This window comes from Ambystoma mexicanum, chromosome 5q (assembly GCF_040938575.1).
Source record: "Ambystoma mexicanum isolate Mex_15411 chromosome 5q, UKY_AmexF1_1, whole genome shotgun sequence".
Taxonomy (NCBI): Eukaryota; Metazoa; Chordata; class Amphibia; order Caudata; family Ambystomatidae; genus Ambystoma; species Ambystoma mexicanum.
The window spans coordinates 1091302491-1091322099 of NC_090933.1; the positions used below are offsets into that span (position 1 = coordinate 1091302491).

At 42.2% G+C, this 19609-nt stretch overlaps 1 protein-coding gene and 1 long non-coding RNA gene across 2 annotated transcripts in view; one reads left to right on the forward strand and one right to left on the reverse strand.

Annotated features, from left to right (window-relative positions):
- The window catches only part of LOC138498677 (uncharacterized), a 148837-nt gene extending 148532 nt beyond the window's left edge, over window positions 1-305 (forward strand). Inside the window, exon 3 of the long non-coding RNA XR_011278828.1 lies at window positions 229-305. This is a non-coding gene — a long non-coding RNA (uncharacterized lncRNA). The remainder of the gene's footprint in view (window positions 1-228) is intronic.
- LOC138498350 (transient receptor potential cation channel subfamily A member 1-like) overlaps window positions 1-19609 on the reverse strand; it is a 1354892-nt gene that overhangs the window by 1128554 nt on the left and 206729 nt on the right. Inside the window, exon 6 of the mRNA XM_069622141.1 lies at window positions 4314-4423. Coding sequence (XP_069478242.1) covers window positions 4314-4423 — 110 coding nt within the window. The remainder of the gene's footprint in view (window positions 1-4313; window positions 4424-19609) is intronic.

Below are 19609 nucleotides of genomic sequence, written 5' to 3' on the forward strand. Positions count from 1 at the left end.
AATGAAGTACTTAGTTGCATAAGAAATGAAGGTTTTTTTAATCCAACAAGGATTTTTTTTCCCCAGACCCAAGGATTAGAAAAGCAAACACAGAAACTGAGCGCAATGCACAGTACACTGGTTTGTAAACTAAATATGAGGGTCTAAAAAAAAGTTAACTGTCTATTATTCAATGTGGTAAATGTGGAAAAACTGCAAACATTAACACACCTTTTTCTTTCATCACAGAAATGGAAAAAGTGATACTTCCGCCAAGCACGAAAACCAATTTAAAAAAAGTTTATGGATTCTGAACAAAGTAAGGAGTAAGTATATTGGCAGGCATTTTCTACACATGGGAATCTACTCGACTAATCTATGGTTGTAATATACTGCAGTGCCTGTAAGATGGCCTTTCGTCTGCGGTGAGTAACCTACCACCTACGCCTTACAACCAAGTTTCAAGGAGTACAGTTCCTATCCACAACCATCGCTGCCTATGTAAAACATGGTCCTTGTAAATTAGGTGCTTATAAATGTACTTTTCGGACCATCGTCTGCAGCCATGAAGTGAAGAAACTAGGGCATCAAAACAATGACCACAATCCACCACACCCATATTAACTTGTAACTGCATTGCTTATGACTTCAGTCTTGCATGCATGGGCTTTAACCATGCACCCAAAACTGCAGGGTCCCCCCACAACCACCTCGGTGATGTGTGGTAGTGGGGGTTATTCTATAGATGTGTTATCCTTCAGTACCTCTGCCCAGAGGCTTCCCTCCTAGGTGTATGTCTGTAGATCTTACATGGGATGGGTGTGCAGCAGTGTCTTCCAAGTCTAGTACTTACCACTTTGTTCTTAATTGCATGGCCTTTGGCCATGCACCCAAGACTGCACGCACTCCCCACAACTTGCCAATCAAAATGCAACACTACGGGTGTGTGCATGGGTGGCACATGTGGCGGTGGTTGTGGCCAGGGCCTACAGTCTTGTAAGTAAGGCCTTTGGGGAAAAAAGACGTTTTGGGACCCCCTTATAACTCCACTCCCCCTGGACGATTTCTCACCAAACTTTACAAAAAAAATTCAGAGTGGTCCATATACTTTTCTTGCAAAGTTTGGTGAGGATTCTTCCAGGGGGAGCGGAGTTAAAAGCCGCCCAGAAAGTGCTCTTCCTATGGAAACAGCAACTTAACCATAACTACATGGCCACTAGCGTGGCCATGTAATATATATATATATATATATATATATATATATGTATATATATATATATATATATATATTTGTAAAAAACACACGCGGATGGGGAATTCCCCAAGACAGCCTGTCAGACACAGTCCCTTGCACACATGACCATACCAAATTCTAGTGAAAAAAATAGTCTTTATTTTAGTTTAAAAAAGACACATAACCAACAAGACATGCAGAACAGCATTATCAGGGTGGACACAAAATGAGTAACCTCTCCCCATGGTATACAGGTCTAAAAAAACACTCACCCCCTTAGGGTGGAAGATCGCCACGCGTTCTGCTTGTTTCACCAAGCTTCCTCAGGCTGATTAACATCCACATTCGTGAAAAACACCAATTTAAATGAAAAACGGGAACAAACGTGGCTCCAGCGTTAGGCTCCTCCCCTTCCTCCTGTTAGTTCAAATCATGTGATCACCTTGGGTCTTAGTCCCAACAGTGTAAATAAAGCCGCCATGATGGACTGGCTAAATCGCCCAAAATGCGAATAGTGCTGTATATGAAAAATATTTCATTCAGCAGTCAAATACGTAAATGACTTCGATGTGAGGCAAGGAAATTCACCCAAAGCTCTAAAAAGTTGCGCTTGCAATTCCCAATTAAAAACACATTTTGTTGCAACATGTGAAATTAGTAAATGATGTTCGGCGCTAATGCGCTATATTTTAGCATGGTTTATGTTTGTCTAACTTGATAAACATCAAACCATTACGCCCCAAGGATAGGAGTGTTAAAGAGGCCACAGATGTGGGTGCAGCACGACCATTTCTGACAGTTTCAGATGACGCACAATTCTGTGCTCCTAAGTATTCCCATAGGTTATCTTGGTGCCACTAGGTAGTTTATCTACATCTTTTATCAAAGTGCAAATGCAAAAATGTGTCTAAAGTGCAAGTGCAATGTACATTACAAGTGAGCCTATTAAAGGTATAGTGTCAAAAAATACCTAATGATAGGCGGCAGCATATACATCAGATTAGAGGCAGCATAATCTTATTAAAATACTGAAATGCTTAAACCCTTTGATGAGAAACAAAGCCACAGTCATCAAATAGCAATTGGAAACAGCATGGTTCATATCGAAAAGTGCCAGTGCATTGATAAAAACATACTCCATAAATGAACAATAGGTAAAGTGCTAGCCGAACATCATCTACTAATTGCACATGTTGCAACAAAATGTGTTTTTAATTGGGAATTGCAGGCGCGACTTTTTGGAGCTTTGGGTGAATTTCCTTGCCTCACATCGAAGTCATTTACGTATTTGACTGCTGAATGAAATAATTTTCATATACAGCACTATTCACATTTTGGGCGATTTATCCAGTCCATCATGGCGGCTTTATTTACACTGTTGGGACTTAGACCCAAGGTGATCACAGGATTTGAACTAACAGGAGGAAGGGGAGGAGCCTAACGCTCGAGCCGTGTTTGTTCCTGTTTTTAGTTTAAATTGTTTTTTTTCACGAATGTGGATGTTAATCTGCCTGAGGAAGCTTGGTGAAACAAGCGGAACGCGTGGCGAACTTCCACCCTAAGGGGGTGAGTGTTTTCTTAGACCTGTATGCCATGGGGAGAGGTCACTAATTTTGTGTCCACCCTGATAATGCTATTTTGCATGTTGTGTTGGTTATGTGTCTTTTTAAAACTAAAATAAAGACTATTTTTTTCACTATAATTTAGTATGGTCATGTGTGCAAGGGACTGTGTCTGACACGCTGTCTTGGGGAGTTTTTTGTAGTGCTACAATTCCCCATCCGCGTGTGTTTTTTACAAAGGTTTGGGGATTTTGCCATAATTCCCTTTCCCTAGCACCAGCTACAAGAGAGGCAGTGCACTACTTTTGGCAACTTTGTTTTTTCATTTTTTTGCAAGATATTAAGAAATGCCCCACCCCCCAGGCACATTCAACATTCAGCTGAACCTAAAATGAAGCATTTGTGTTGAAAACGACTGGACACAATCTTCCCTTCACTTGGAATCTTCTAATCTACTGCCAGAGGATCCGGTTATGAGGTGTCCGGCTGGCACAAGTGTTGATGCTTACTAATTTGGAGGCCAAATTATCTTGAGACAAGGAGGGATGAACTAATATTTGTCAAAAAGGTGCCCACCCCCACCCAGAGAGTTAACCAGTGGCTGCTTGTGAGGTTAACTGTCAAACATATAGCGAGTAAATGCCCAGCCTAAATTGTACCGATTGCGGTGGTGAAGGTAGTTGCGCCATCCCATTCCCCGTCCTATGATAATTGTGAAAATAATGGGGCCAAATAGCATATTTGAGACATTGTGCAGCACAATGTTCCAGAAATATTGTATAAAAATTGCAATGGAAGAGATTAGATTTTTGAAAGAAATAAACGTAAACATGAAATTGGTATTAATAGATGCAAGCAAATGTTGTATAATTAGAACAGCAAATTATTGTTATTTGATTGTGGAGTGTTGCCAAGTTTCATGGCAAATGTTATATATGCTAGTGTACGTCCATTTAAGGATTTAGTAGGTTTAGATGATACACTTAGAAAATCAAATGATGCAGCTAACCAAAGAAAAGGTAGTTGCTCATAGTCTAAAAATGGGAACACATCTGGGAAAACATCTCAACAAGTATGAAAGAAAGGGAAAAGTCGATAAATGGTTGACAATTGGTTGTCGTACTTAAAGATCTTAGGGGAATTTGTTTTTAATTTAGGGAAAGATATCAACTTGAGTTGGTATTTTTATGTCTCTTTTTTATTTTGCAATAACATTTTGATATTCTACCACATTGTGTTTTTAATGTTACCTCTGAGTTAGATTTCATTATACAAATATCCTCCCTATTTCTTTCTCAGTTCTTCATTTGTCATGTGGAACTGTGAATACTTAAGCAACTTAAAGTTGTTCTAATATAGTAAAAAGTAGATACATATAATGTTCAACTGTACATGGAAATTAACAAAAATCAATTACTCATGCACACTTTGTGCACATCATTTCGGTAAGCATTTTGATTACTATACCTAGAGAAAAGTCAAATGTGTTCTCATTCTGGAATGTATAAACAATATCCCCCAAAAATAATTTCACTTACAATTGGTGGCATAGTTACTATTAGCATTGTCAGACAAAATGAGCCTGATGCATCCCGCACACTTGCATCTGATTTGATACTGAGCAGAAGGCGAGCTGATTCACTGCGATCTGGAAAGGAAAACATCACCTTAAAAAATGCTCAAGTCTGGTGAAACTGACAGTCAGCTCTTTTATGATCAGTGAACTTATAAAATACAGTACAGTACTAAAAACACAGAAATGAAAGACATGCAAAAACTGACCGTTTTGGTTGAATCAAACTTTTACAAAACAAACTTTGTGCAGGATTCAGCAAAGAAACTTCAGAAAGTTTGCACTGAAATAGTATAAATAGGGCACGTGTATTTCAAATTCAAGATCAGTCGTGTGAACCCAGTAAGAGGCAGGAGGTTACTGAAGCAGTAAACATGGACATTGCATATTAAAATAGGCTTTGCTTGTGGGATCTATAGAACAGTAAAAGAGGATTTACTGAGGGAGAGTGAAAAAATAAAATAGGCTTTCGTTGAGAGAGCAGTAGAAAATGAAAATTGCTTTTATTTGAGGGAGAGCAAAAAAACTGAAGGTATCTTTTTGGGACAAATAAGAGGATGAGAATCTCAGTGACCACCCTGCCGGTCACATGTGATATTTATGGGCAGCGACTGCATACTTGCCAACATTCTGTGACCAAAAAGATGTAGAATTTTTCATGTTTTTAAAATAATAATTTGTGAAGGCCTTAGGACTGGGCTCCAGCACTGTTGCCACTCGATGAAGCCCCCAAAAGGGTGCTTACTGTTTAATCACAAAACATGGTATTTGACCTAATGGCATCAAAACACATTAAATCATCTGACATATTGCACTGAACAAGTCACTGAAAAGGATTATCTGACATTGTTTAAACCAACTCCTTTAGCCCATAGACAGAGATCACATTACCCAATGAGTGACCTGTGAGCACTCTGGCTAGTTTTTTATATGTATAAATAACAATTAAAAAAGAAACTCCAAAGCTGTGTGATCAGAAAGGGTTTGTTTACACTTGTCGAGGAACAAGGTGTCTTGGCATTTCCATGGAGACAAGTCAATAGACTGCACACAGAGGACGTTGACATGAGACGTGCATTGACCTTGTGAAATGGGGCGTGCACGTCTAGTGATGTCAGCATTAGGGGTGGGTGATCTCAATTAGTGCCGCAAGGGCGCTGTCATGGCCACTAACCAAGGGCCATCACTTTCATCCTCCAAAGCCTTTGGCGCCAGGCTCATAAGAAAGTGTGCTCTGCACACTTTGTGTCCAAAACAGGAAATCCAAGAATCCATTTTCTAGATGTAGAAGCAGAAATTAAGGGAAACATGATTCTAACAAACTTATTTTCAAAACCAACAGATGTGAACAACACCCTACACTATCAGAGTTACCATCCCAGGCACCTATGCAATAATCTACCATACAGTCAACTTCTCTGAGCCAAAAGAATCACTTCAGTTGAATCTACTCTAACAATGGAGATGGATAAATTGGCTGAAAAATACTCTAAACGAGGTTACCCAGAAGAAATTATTACCACAGCCAGAGACAGAGCCGCTCTAAAAACACGAACTGACCTATTGAACAAATTGCCAGAACCTAAAGAAATACCTTTTCTATTCACCCTCAAATACTCAAGCCAGAGCCACCAAATTAATAGATTAATACGGAAAAACTGTAGGATCATCCAATTGGATCCACAACTTCACAAACTTTTTCCAGAACCCCCCTCTGACAGCCTATAAACGAGGCCGGAATTTCAGAGACCAATTGGTAAAAGCTAAACGTATTCAAGAACCACGACAGGCAACACTACGAACAAAGAAACTAAGAACATTTGCTTGTCTACACTGTTCAAATTGTAATAACATTACCAAAGGTGACTATGTAAGGCATCCACGTACAGGCGCAAAAATCAAATTGAAACAATATACTACTTGTGACACCAAATCTGTTGTGTATGCACTGAACTGCCCTTGCAGAATTTATTATGTAGGTCAAACTCTGAGGAAAATGAAAGAAAGACTCAACAAACATAAAAGTAACATCAGAACCCACAACCTACGTTCCCCAGTGGCTAGACATTTCACAGAGAATAAACACTCAGTGGCTCAACTTCGCTTCCAAATTCTAGAAAAAGTCCCATGAGCCCCAAGGGGCGGGAACCATGCCAGAAGACTAGACCAACGAGAACTCTATTGAATTGACAAATTAGATTGCATGAGTCCCCATGGAATGAACGAAGATTTCCACTTAGGTGCTTTTCTCTAAATCAAATTGAACTACCTTCCTTGGCCCTTAGGACTCCCTACCTGGGAGAGACTGGGTAATTTGACGAACTCTAATTCTAACTATAACCCTCAAAATTACCATGCTCGAATCATGCATATTACCATTCTAGGCATCACCTTAGCAATATGTACAAACATCTTATGAATGTGGATAACATTTCTCTGTAGCCAACACACACCTGACACCTGATACTGGGTAATAACTCTAAGTGTATCTTTTCTGACCCTTTGGTCCTTATGATAACTAAAGGTATTTAATGAACAGATTATATAACATCTGAGATTGTCTATAGCATTCCAGAGGAGGTATAACATTCGGCACAGACAAATGTCATTTCAGCCTTTTGTACTCTTGTTTCGCACTCTTTTTCTTAAACGCATTTGTTATTTGCACTATAAAATGATTGGTCTAACTTACACCTTTATATTCAAACAATAGATTGTGAGCATAGGTGCCCCATTGACTTAAGAATTAATACTCTAAAAGTACTTGAGGACCCCAATTTTTTTTTACAACTCAGACCTTATCTACACGTTAGACAATCGCATATAATGAGCTTGACGTTTCTTTCCCCATTGGAATACGGTGGATTACTCTTCATTCCGTTATTATATTACTCCATTACTGGAGACTCACCCATCATAGACTAAAAAGTAACAGTCACAGCATCAGAAGTCTCTTTAATTTTGCATGATCACGTGCAAGAAGAATTTTAATATATGACGTGATTACTCCATTACTTGGAATTACTGAAAACTTACCTATCAGAGACTAAACAGTAACAGACACAGCATCATAAGTGTCTCTTTATTTTGCATGATTACGTGCAAGATGAATTACATTATATGACGTGATGCGCGATGACGTCAGATGTTTGCATCTGGCGTCATCATGCTCACGTAACGAGACGTCATTGGATAGACATCTCTTACGTTTCCTTAAAGCAACTGCATCATACTGTAGAGATACATTCACTTGAATCAGGACAGCGGCATAACAAAAGTAAGTTTCACATCAACTAGCCTTGGTCTGCTGTTCACGAGGTTACGTGTATTGGGCAGACTTCTGGCTCACATTTCTTGATAATGTCACAGGTTTTGCACTACTTAGCTGTAAGCCCAGCTAGTACCATTTCGTACTACAGCTACTTCTATACAAAACGCATTTTGTCTAACAGTTGATATTAGGGTAACTTTTAGAAACGGGTGATCACAGGGTGGCAATTTTCATTTAACAACTAACACAGGCACTATGGGCCTCATTACATGGCAGGAGGTAACCATGGCGCTAATAGCACCATGGCTGCTTCCAAAACCTTACCGACTCCGCCCTGGTGAATGGAGCAATTACCGGTCCATTCCAAGGTCGGTGGGACCGGTAATTCCCCATTCACCAGGGCCCTTCCCCATTCCCATTTGAGCCCCCATTGCGGAAGCGTTATTAGCTCTAAAGTCCCTTTGCGGGTCCTGTCCCTAACACCTGGAAAAACCAGGCGTTAAGGGAGGACCCGCAAAGGGAACTCGTAGTAGGGCGGTAGGGGATTACCGGCACCGGTGCCCTTACCGGTACCGGTAATCCCCTACCGCCTACCGTGTAATGAGGCCTTATGTCTCTCTATTTGTGACCAGATATCTCGCTTATGCTTAATTTGTTTTAAGCTTAGACTCACCATCACTTTAAACCAAATTTAGTATGCACCACGATGCACTACTGCATGACCCATTGGTTGACCGTCCTCTATGTAGGGACTAGTGAATGGCACTCTCGTGATATGTTACTTCCAATTATAATAATAATAAAACAAACAAACAATGCCTGCGTTCATTTTTATAACCATAGGCATGTTGCCATGCCGTAGGTTAACGATACTGGATACTCTATGCAATATCAGAACATAGAACTGTGTATGCCTTCTCACAGGCATCTCACACAGAAGTAAAATTAGAATTCTTCTGTACTTTACTTTGTACCCATAGAGTCTGCTACTTTCCATGTGGACCACAGTGTGAGTGACTCTAGGAAGATTCTGTTAAATGTCCGATGCTAACATACTACCCTGGGCACTGGAACCAGAGACCCAGAGACACTAAACAGACACGATAAAGCTTCCACGCAGGCAGGTAAGCGCTTGTGTTTTGTTCAATTCAGAATTTTTTTGAGCCCCTATTACACATTACTTCGTACTGAAACAGACCTTATTTATTTTTCAGTATAAAGGCAAGGTGTTAAAACTACCGTTTTGGAGATCAGAGAATCTGGCCCAGGAAAGAGCACACACTGACGATTTTACAGCTATTCTACTGTATACCCTGGAATTAACTTCCCTCTCAAAGGTAGGCCTCTCATTATCACGTAGCATAAACCGGTAGAGAGAGAAAAAAAAATTGGGGGTACATTTCGAGTATAGTTACTCATATATACTTTTGGACATCTACAGGTAATTATTACAGTTAAGAAAAAGGATCAGTATCCAGCCTAGACACAGGCAGAATCACAGTGAGGCAAGTCATTGCCCCCCTCATCCAATTGAAGATCTACAAGTGCACCATCTTCATAAATGTAATTTAAGTGACTACTATTTATTTTGCACCATACAGAGAATAGAAATCTGAATTACAGAATGTATTGAATGTATGCATAAATAACCACTCCTGATGAAGGAAATTGTATTTGAAACGCGTTGAGTTTTTAATAATAATAATCACTTCTGAATACAGTGTGTCAATATGAGTGTAATATTGTAACTCTGTGCCTATAGTTGGAACATTTTTTTGCTCCACTCTTTTGAGTTAAATTAAAAAAACTTTTGTTTCAAACACCAACTCATGTTGAATTAAGATTATTCATAAACAAGTCTGGTCAAGATACAACTTTATAACTTGAATTGAATTCCATTTATTAATTGTTTGTTATCATACAATCTCCCGAGTGTGCAGGGGACGTGAGTGATCCCCACACCGTGGACACTTTCCATTTCCTGTACTTTGTTCATCGCAGCCCAGTGCCAGTGTTGCATTACTCTCCTCTGCACCTCACTAATTCCATTACTCTTATTTAATATCCAATTAACATAGGTGTGCAACTGTGAATTTTGTTATTTTTTTTCCAAAGCACGTGCACCCAGGCCGGGCGTGGCCATTGGAAAGCATTGGAAGGCACATGCAGCAGTTTATGGGAGTGGTGAGGTGGGGCCACAAGGCAGAGCTAAAGGGGAGTGGCTGAGGCCAGGCTATTTAAGCCAGCCCCACCCACATGTAGAGGCTTCGCATTAGTCTGCTGTGTGCAGCGTAACGATAACCGCCTTCTGAAGCGCTTACCTGTTTCCAGCTCAGCGCGCATCTCATCAGGTCCTGGACATCAACTTCAGCGCGCACCTACCTGATTCCAGCTTTGCATCTTCAGCACACATCTTATCTGAATCCAGCCATACCATCGCTCACAGCGCAGCTACTTCAACTCGACGCGCATCTTACCTGAATCCAGCCATACCATTGCTCATAGCGCAGCTACTTCAACTCTACTTCTGCGACGCGCATCTTACCTGAAGCAGGCACACCATCACTCGAAGCACAGCTATCTTCAACTCAGCATATACAGCTTGCATCTTACCTGTCTCTGCAAATCCATCACCTGCAGCTCGTCTCATCCTCACCTGTCCGAGCGTACCTACGCTGGGAGTCTTCTTCTTGTCCAGCATCCTCACGGATCTTCCATCCATCAGCCGCTGACAGGTTCTCAGATCACTGCTCTCCATCTTCCGACGCCAGGCTAACCCTGCAAGAGAAAAGGAACGCACAAGGTTAGAAACTGCATAAACATTTAACGCTTGGCCATGCAATACCTAAGCTTTGCATACCACCTTGAAACCCTACTTACCTTCTAGTGGGGCCACTCCATTCCCCTTCTGGCACCGTGTGAACTCACTTCCAACACAGCGACACAGCGTGGCCATCTTCACACCTATTGGGAAAAGGAAAGACATTCTATTACATCACGTATACGGACCAGTGAAGCAACTAGGTCTATCTACTGCACCTCTGCTGAAGAGAAGCAGGACGGAGAGCTCATCTTCACAAAACAACAGGTGAGAGTTTATGGGAAAACGCATGCTCCTCTCATTCTGGCAAGAGGGGCTCGAGGGGGATCGCAATTCAGCCGCAGCATTTTCACTGCCTCTTGCCTTCTCCCAAGGGCATTGCCAGCGATCAGAGCAGTCCACACTACAGCAGCTAGGGTAAACCCGGATCCAGGGGAGCCAAGTGCATGGAGGGCTCCAACCGTGCCCCAACGTCACTGCAGAGATCAGGTGAGCGTAACAGGCACTCGAATTTAAGGCCAAGGATTAACAGATAAGATTAGCACAAGATGGTGGTACCCGACCCATTGTTTTCACATGTGTTAAAGTGAGAAAAACTTGGGAAAGTTGCACTGGAATTATTTTAAGAACAATCGATGTATGCTCTAAAATACATGCCAGATTGATAACATTTCTGACCGAACTACCCCTTTATGTGACCCTGATTGGGTGGAACGTTTCTGTGGCCAAAATCAAATTAACATCCTCGTGAAGCCACAGACCTTCCCACACCGCCCCTCAAATACGTGATTGTGCTGATCAGTCAAAAACACTTGTTTGCCATTGGTTGGCAATGTCCAATATACAGAATGGTTTGAGATGGCAAGGGGCAAGTCATTCACTCCAAGTCTGACCAATGATGTGCCCTGTGGACATCAGCGAGGACACTGTACAATGTTGCATTCTAGGGACACCGAAACCTCTCTCCACTGATTGGCTCTCTGTCACCACCCCCCATAAACCCACCCCAATGCTCTGGCTCCCCAGCTCCCTTATTACACCTTGCTGCAAAGTGTAGTGTAAAAAACTATACCAACCGTGGCTGGAGTTTAATTAACTGTATTTAATTTTTATGCACCCAGGCTCATTGGCCCCGAATGTATCTCTTCAAGTGATTTTGCTGGGGTGCATTCTCCTGGGAAAATCCAGCTGTGCAACCTTTCTGCACACTGTTTCTGCTGAATATTCAAGAAATACATACTGCTTGTCACACAAAGCCTGCAGTTCATTTTAATTGTGAGTTATCTGTGAGGAATGCTTTCCTAACAAGAGCCTACAAGAAAATGGCTTCTCTACTGTTGACATATTACTCAAAAGCTCCCTTATCACTTTACCCCCTAAGATCCTTGCACCCCCACCCAGTGCCAAGGCTATACAACTACCCCTTACTAGGCCCAGATCACCCACCCTTTACAGCGTTCCACCATGGGACCTCTCTCGCTGTGCCTTCTTCTGTGCCCCTTTATGCAAGCAGCGTTGCGTTCAATGACGTCCCCAACCCCGATCTCACCCTCCTCTTCACTCTTAACGTCCCCTTGTTACTTGTGCAACTGGTAGCGTTGAACCTGGAACTTTACAACATTGTCACCACTATGGTCCCGGTCCACTTTCTATACCAATAGATCAACGTGGAGATCATTTTATTTCTTGTCCTGGTATAAAGAAAAGATTGATAGCAATACATTAGATACAAGTGAGGGGTCCGGATACAGCACAGTTTGTTTAGTAGTTATACTAGAAGTTGCACTTGTTTCTCTAAGGTTAGGTTGGGGTCTCGCTGTGGGTTCTTCCAATTCTGAGTTCAATACCTTCTGATAGTCTTCATCACTTATCCACAGGGAGATGGTATTACCCCCACTGGGCATTCAGATGGTCATGGTATAAACCCCATCCGATGATCCACCCACATTCTCAGGCTCTGTTTAAATCACAGGGTCCCCCTTATTAGTGTACTATCCATAATTTCTTATACCACAGCAATTAGTTACGTTTTTCATAGCTAATATGATTTGCACAATTGAGTCAGATTCTCCTCTAACCACATTAGCAAAAGTTAGCACAGATAAGCATATCAGCAGAGCGATAAAACCTACAACGCAGGGTTTACTGCCCTTTTGCAGGGACTCACATGAACCCATGTTGTGTGCCCCTGAACCTTTACTGCAGAGTTTGATACGAGAAGCACGATAAATGGCCCTTTCCATCTTGGGGCCAGTGCTGTCTTTCTCTAGTGGACCTTTATCAGTACACTGTCACTAGAGAGTCTGGTTCCTGTGGCAGAGCGGATCGAACCTATTTATGACTGAGACTCACAGAAGACATTATTGTCTTGACATATTCCAACAGTCGATCATCAGACAATTGCAAGTCATCAGGCACAGTTTTCCCTGGTGTGTCAACAGGCAACCTCATAGGTCTTCCATAAAGGATTTTATACAGGCTCAAACCAGTTTTCGTAAAAGTAGTACTTCTCATCCTAAACAGAACCTGGAAGGGCTTCTGGCTACTTCATCCTGGTCTCCTGGTACAGTTTAGCCAATTTATTTTTTAAACCCCCATTCTGTATCTCCACTGCCCCTGCTGACTGGGGATGATGAAGGCAATGTAAATGATCGTGAAATTTCAATGTGGATAGCAAGGCTTTGACGATATCATTTACAAAATCTGTTCCCTGGTCACTATTTATGTACACAGGTATTCCAAAATCTAGGCACAAATTCTCATATCAATATTTTTGCAACCGTCACAGTGTCAGCTTTTCTACAGGAGTAGGTTTCAACCCACCCAGAAAACACATCCACTATCACTAGCAGAAATCCCACAAAAGGACCATAAGGGGGAGGATGTGCCCCTTCTCTGACCGGCACACTTTTCCCCACGTTATTCTGCAAAACAATCCCACACGGCTGACAATAATCTTGGGCCATCGTGGTGAATTCTGGTGCATAACTGACTGTCCCACCAACATTGCCATTCCATCCCCGTCCCACCAACATTGCCATTCCATCCCTGCCTATATGGGCCGATCTATGATATAGTGTAATCAGATGAGATACTAAAATTTTGAAGCCACTGACCGACCCTGTTCAGCTCGCCACAGAGCATCTTTATGCAACCAGCAACCTTTCCTAGTCCAATTGCCTTTTGCATCAGGTGGTGCACTTTCCTGTATATATGCAATTTCTTTCAATGTTTTATATGGAGTCTCTTCCAGCACCATTTGAACCAGTAAATACACACAACTCGCTGTCCTATGAGGCAGCCGCTAACTTGGTTATTCGATCAGCTATGTCATTTCCAACACTGATTGGACCATCCAGTGCCTCGTGGGCAGCACATTTTATAATAGCAATCTGCTCAGGTAAAATTATGAAATCCAAAAGGGCTAACACCCATTGGCTGTGTTTAATAGGTGTGCCAGTTGGTGTTATAGAACCCCTCTGCTTTCAGAGTCGACCAAGGTCATGGGCTACGCCAAATGGATATCTCAAATCCGTGTAAATATGAACTGACTGATGTGCCGCCAGCCGGCAAGCTTGCACAGGGCATTAACTCACCTACCTTGGCTGACATGACTTGAGGTAATTTACCACTCTCCACCACATTCTCAGGAGCACAAACTTCATACACTGAAACCACCGGCCCCTCCTGTTTTCTGACACTTGATCCATCCACGAAGTAGTCGAGGTCCGGATCGGTCAGTGGTACATCACTCATAAGGGGCATTACCAGACAATCTGTAACCAACACACATTTGTGTGGCATAATATAATGTGGCTCTCCCTCCAGGGGAGTAGGCAACAATGATGCTGGATTCTGAACTGGATACCGTGTCAGAATGATATTAGCCAGGTTCAATAAGAGCATCTTATACTTGCTTGCTCTTGAAACAGACACATGCTGAGTCTTGGTCTTCAGTAATAATGACACCACAGCGTGTGGCACCCCCATCTTGAAAGGCGTTCCTAAGACTATACTCCCACTTTGCACCACCACCAGAGCGGCAGTGGCCACTGATCGCAAGCAGAGCAGCATAACTGGCGCAACCAGATCTAATTCCTTGCTATAATAGGCTGTGGGTCTATGGCAAATTCCGTGCATCTGGGTAAGAACCACCAGAGCAAACCAATTTCTTTAATGACAGTACAGAGTAAATCCATTCTTGTAATGCAGCAGGCCCAATGCGGGGGCTTCAGCAAGTTGTTGTTTTATCTTGACAAAAGACTCTTCGGCTTCTGGTGTTCATTGCAGTGGCACGAACGTGTTCGGTAGAGCATAATTCTGGAGTGATTTAATTATTTCTGCAAATACTGGTATCCACTACCAGCAGTAGCCAACAGCCCTGATGAATGCATGCATTTGGGTTACAGTCTGAGGTTTCGGTATATTATACACAACCTCCTTTCGAGAACAGGATATCAGCATACATCCTTTCATAATATCATGTCCCAGATAATGTATCCTAGGGGGAACACAACTGTAGCTTCTTTGAAGCTTTATGCCTTCTCTCCACTGAGGCGTTCAGTACAACCCTATTATCCTCCTTGCAAGCCTCATATGAAGGTGAGGCTATCAACAAATCAACATATTGTACTAACACTGATTTTCTTGGCAGTTTAATATCATCCAAGTGAACTGAATAACCTTATCCCTTTAAGATGGGGAGCAATTATCCTGGAGATGGATGGGGATGCAGAAGTTACTCAACATCAATAATCAAGAAATGACTCAGTTAGTTGGTAAAAAGGATAACTATTTTATTTTCAATTGTCTAAAACAGGGAGCATAACGAACATCAATGAATTTGTTCGATCCTCTTACTCAGTTCATAAAAAACATAGCTTATATATTAGAAATTCATCATCATTGACATTGACCTACGTCACTACCAACGACATCCTATGTGGCAAACTACAAAACCTATTAAACACTATGATAGGCTCTGAGTGAACATCTAAGTATATGATCCATACTAGTATGGGATAGTAAGTGAAAGTGATAGGTTTATGAACATCAGGTGGGGCAACTAAGCCCTCCCCTCAAAATGGCCACTACACAGCGTCCCATTGGCTACACAAACTATAGGACTCTTAATTACGTGGTCCCCTACAATTGGTTGGCACTCTAACCTTCATCAGTACTTTTCCACCTACGTCTAGCAGCATGCAGATTGGACCTCCAGATGCTGGAGCGCTCTTCTTAGTTCCAGCTTCCCACCAATTAGCATATCAATCTATCATCACCTCAATGGTCAGCGTAGTCAATTATGCTTTGAAGCTCGGCCTTGAGTTTGTTCTGTACTGTGGAGAATCAGGGGAGTGAAGGCACGCTCTGTCCTCATGCGTAGGTGTGAGCATCTTGCTCGTCCAACCTCATCCTTCCACGTGACTGAAGACCATGGGCCTCATTACACGGACGGCGGTAAGGGTTAACGGTCACCGTTAATGGCAACGGTGACCGTTAACCCTTACCGCCATACTACGAGGTCCCTTAGCGGGTTGGTGCTCTAACCGCTGCTTTTTGCAGGCGTTAAAAACCAACCCGCTAAGGGACCTCGGAGCTAATTACGGCACCGCAAAATTGCGGTGCCGTAATTAGCGCCTTCCCCATTCCCATAGAGCCCTATGGGGCAGGAATGGGAATGGGGAAGGGCAATGGCGGAAGGGGGATTTACCGCCCCACCGACCTTGGAATGGGGCGGTAAATCCCCTTACCGCCAAGGCGGGGCCGGTAATTTACCGGCATGGTCCAGGGTGCTAATAGCACCCTGGATCACCGCCTTCCGTGTAATGAGGCCCCATGACTTCGAGCTTTAACTGTCTTTAAAATACTATTTTTTAATAGACCTCTGACGTCTTTCTTGTTTTGTTCATGTCTTCTGAACAGGAGCTGTTCTTTCACACAATTCTGTATCCAATGTTAGCTCACTCCAACCTGATAAGACTTTTGCTTCTTGGCTTGACTTCATGGTTCATCCAACCTCGTCTTTTCGAGATTCACTTTTAAATCATGTGTTTTCTTACTGCGCCACACTGAGAATGAGGCCTTCAATTTTTAGTCCAACTCTGCTATAACACGTAGTGGAAACATCCATCCTTTATTCTTAAATGCATATATGTACATATTGGGGCATGCCGCAATCTATCCACTATAAAGCTTGAGGCTAGCTTCAAGAATTCTTCGTCTGCTTGCATTTCTTTTGCATCTGTACACGTGTAAACTGACTTGATTTCTTCTTCCATTTTATGGCATAAGCTTCTTCACCTTCATCCCAAGATGTCACTTATCCTTGATACTTTCTTGATGCCATATAGAATATCTGTATTACCTAGTCTCTGCATCTCATAGGTACGTCAGCCCAAGTCTGTATGATGTCCCCATTCATCGAGACCATTCATTTGCTCTGCTTCTTCTGGGATTTCATTCAAACGGCCATCATATTTTCTTGTATTCAGGTATGGTTTTCTCAATGGGAACGTTGCCTCCAGGATTCTCCTAGGTATCAGGATCTTCACTGGTACCGCACGATGTTCACATTCGGGCTCCCAACATATAGGCATTATGGGTGAGGTGGGGGTACTTCGCTCCTCCTCTACACTCCCTCCTCTGGGCAATTCATCAAACACTCTCTCGTCATCCTTCACATCCAGACATCCTGGTCTGAAGAAGAGCTTCTTTGGGATCCATATTTCTATGACTCCCTTCAGGCATCCTGCTGATTTTACATGCTCATCTTTGTTCCATGTCATGAGGCTGCATTGACCATTAGGACTGCCATAGATCCATCTTCCCACATACTTCTTATGATTCTTTGGATACAAGAACTTTGTTCCTTCAGGTGCATGGATACTGGCCTTCACAAAGTCTCTGATCTCTTCATCTGTCAAGTCTTTGGCTTTCCATCCTGTTCGACATCGAGCATGATTTTCATCCCTCTGGCTTTCTTGGCTGTTTTCTTGCATTGGGACATTATTATCTTGATCACACAAAATCCAAGCAATATCATTAGTATCAGGGCTCCAAGGAACTTGAAAATGTCTGTCATCCATTGTGGAACCCAACAGAAGAGTGATCCAAACCAACTGTCATCGATAATATCTTTTACTTCATCGATCATCTGGCCATGGAGTTTTGTCAGCATATCTATGGCCTCTGTCAAGGTTCCATTCTCGTCATCATGAAAAGGTATGAATGTGCAACAAGATTCTCCGATTTTTACACAAACACCTCCATCCATAGCTGTGAACATGTCCAGGACATATCTATTCTGAAGAGTCATCAGTCGTATGGCTCTCAATTCTTCTCTGATAGCATTGAATCCCTTTATGGTAGTGTTAATTGTCTGTAGCAATTCCCACCTGGTAATCTGCAGCCATTTGGTATTTGCTCCAACCTGGACACTCAGCATGAAGATCAACAAAAACACTGATGCAGTCTGGCTAAATAGTCTGTGCTCATAGGGAATAGAATCAAAAGCTTCTATAGAGTTTGCTGAGAAATAATTCTCTCTCTTCATTCTTTTTATCAGCTCCACAGATCTCTTCTTTCTTAAGTGAGCATCTGTTTTCAGGAAACTATTGAAGTGTAAGTCACTTTTGGGAATCACCACTGCTGGAACATGAACATTCAATAATGAGCATCGTCCTCCCCAATCCTTGCATAGATTCATGTATGCCCTGGATCCACAAAACCATTAGTGATCCATGATTTCAACTGTTACATGTATCATTCCTGGTACATCAAAGATTCGACCACAGTTCCGATTCTCTCCAACATTTCTTGTGCCATTATTTCTGAAGCATAGTTTTGCACTCTGCAAGGGTCCTCCCCTGTCTTCCACCCAAGTCAGTAGCTTAGCAAGTCTTGGCCATAGTGGCTTGCAACCATTCTGTACAATGTCAATGGCAGGTTTATAACAACCAATGACCACCCAGGATCTACAGATCAGCACTCCTTCTTCCCATCCGTCTGGTGATAACACTGATTCCCAGATCTGCATTTTACCTCATTTCTTCCATCTATGAATTTCTTCTGCAGATTTTCCTGGACTCTTGAGTTTTTTGTTTACTTCCCATCTGATTCCAGCTCCTTTCACTCCAGGCTTCTCCCATCTGATCACATGAGTGTTAGCATGGGCTCTGATTCTTGTCTTTGTATCTTGGATATAGTCATCTTCAGCTGGATCTGTCCATTCAGTTGCCCATTTGAGATACGCACCTCGACCCATGAACTGGCCTCTGGTTCTGAAAAGTGCTATGTGCGAAAGACAATGAGCTGTCGGAACATCTATTTCAATAGCTATGAAGATTTTAGACTTCCCCATACTATAAGGCAGGAGTGCACATACAAAGCATTCCTTCTTTAACACCTTCTTCCTACTTCCCTCATATGTTGATACCATATGTTGTTTCCCAAATGTGCTGTACTATCCACGTATTTAGTTCAAAGCATCCACCCCGGTATCTCTTTTAGATCTTGTTCTTTCCTTGTCATCTGCTATGATTAATTCATACAATATGTCAGCATAACCCTTTCTACCTGGACCAATGTCAGGAACACTCGTCAGTGGACTAGGTGTGTTTGCATGCATTAACTGAGTTGGTTCATCTTTCAAAATACATTTCTTTTGTCTCCCCGATAAAGGCTGTCTCTAGTGTACGAAAATAATCTCTAAGACACTTTTCGCATGTGTCTGACCATCAGTAACATTCAACTCAGACAGATTCCTAATAATTTTTTGGAACAGGGATGACTACATAGGGTCTGGTTTGCCTAGTAGTTGCCACGTTTATACCTTCCTTCTATTTAGGAAGATTCTCATGAGTTTTGGCTCCTGGCAAATCTATGTAATAGGAGGTATGCACAGTCAGTGAAAGCAGTATTATTATGAACAGAATGCAAGCATAAATAACATAGAGGTATGTCAGTCCACAGTATCGATTTTTTTGCACAACGTGGACGTCTCTCTGGACCTGGCATGCTTATATTGATACTAATACTTCCCATTTTATTGCCTAAGGAAGGAAAAATAAACTTTAATGTGACACCATGATGTACTGCTTTGGAAACTGCTGATCTCACTCGACACCCTTCCTTGGTCAACCGACAGCTTACTGGATGATAAACACAA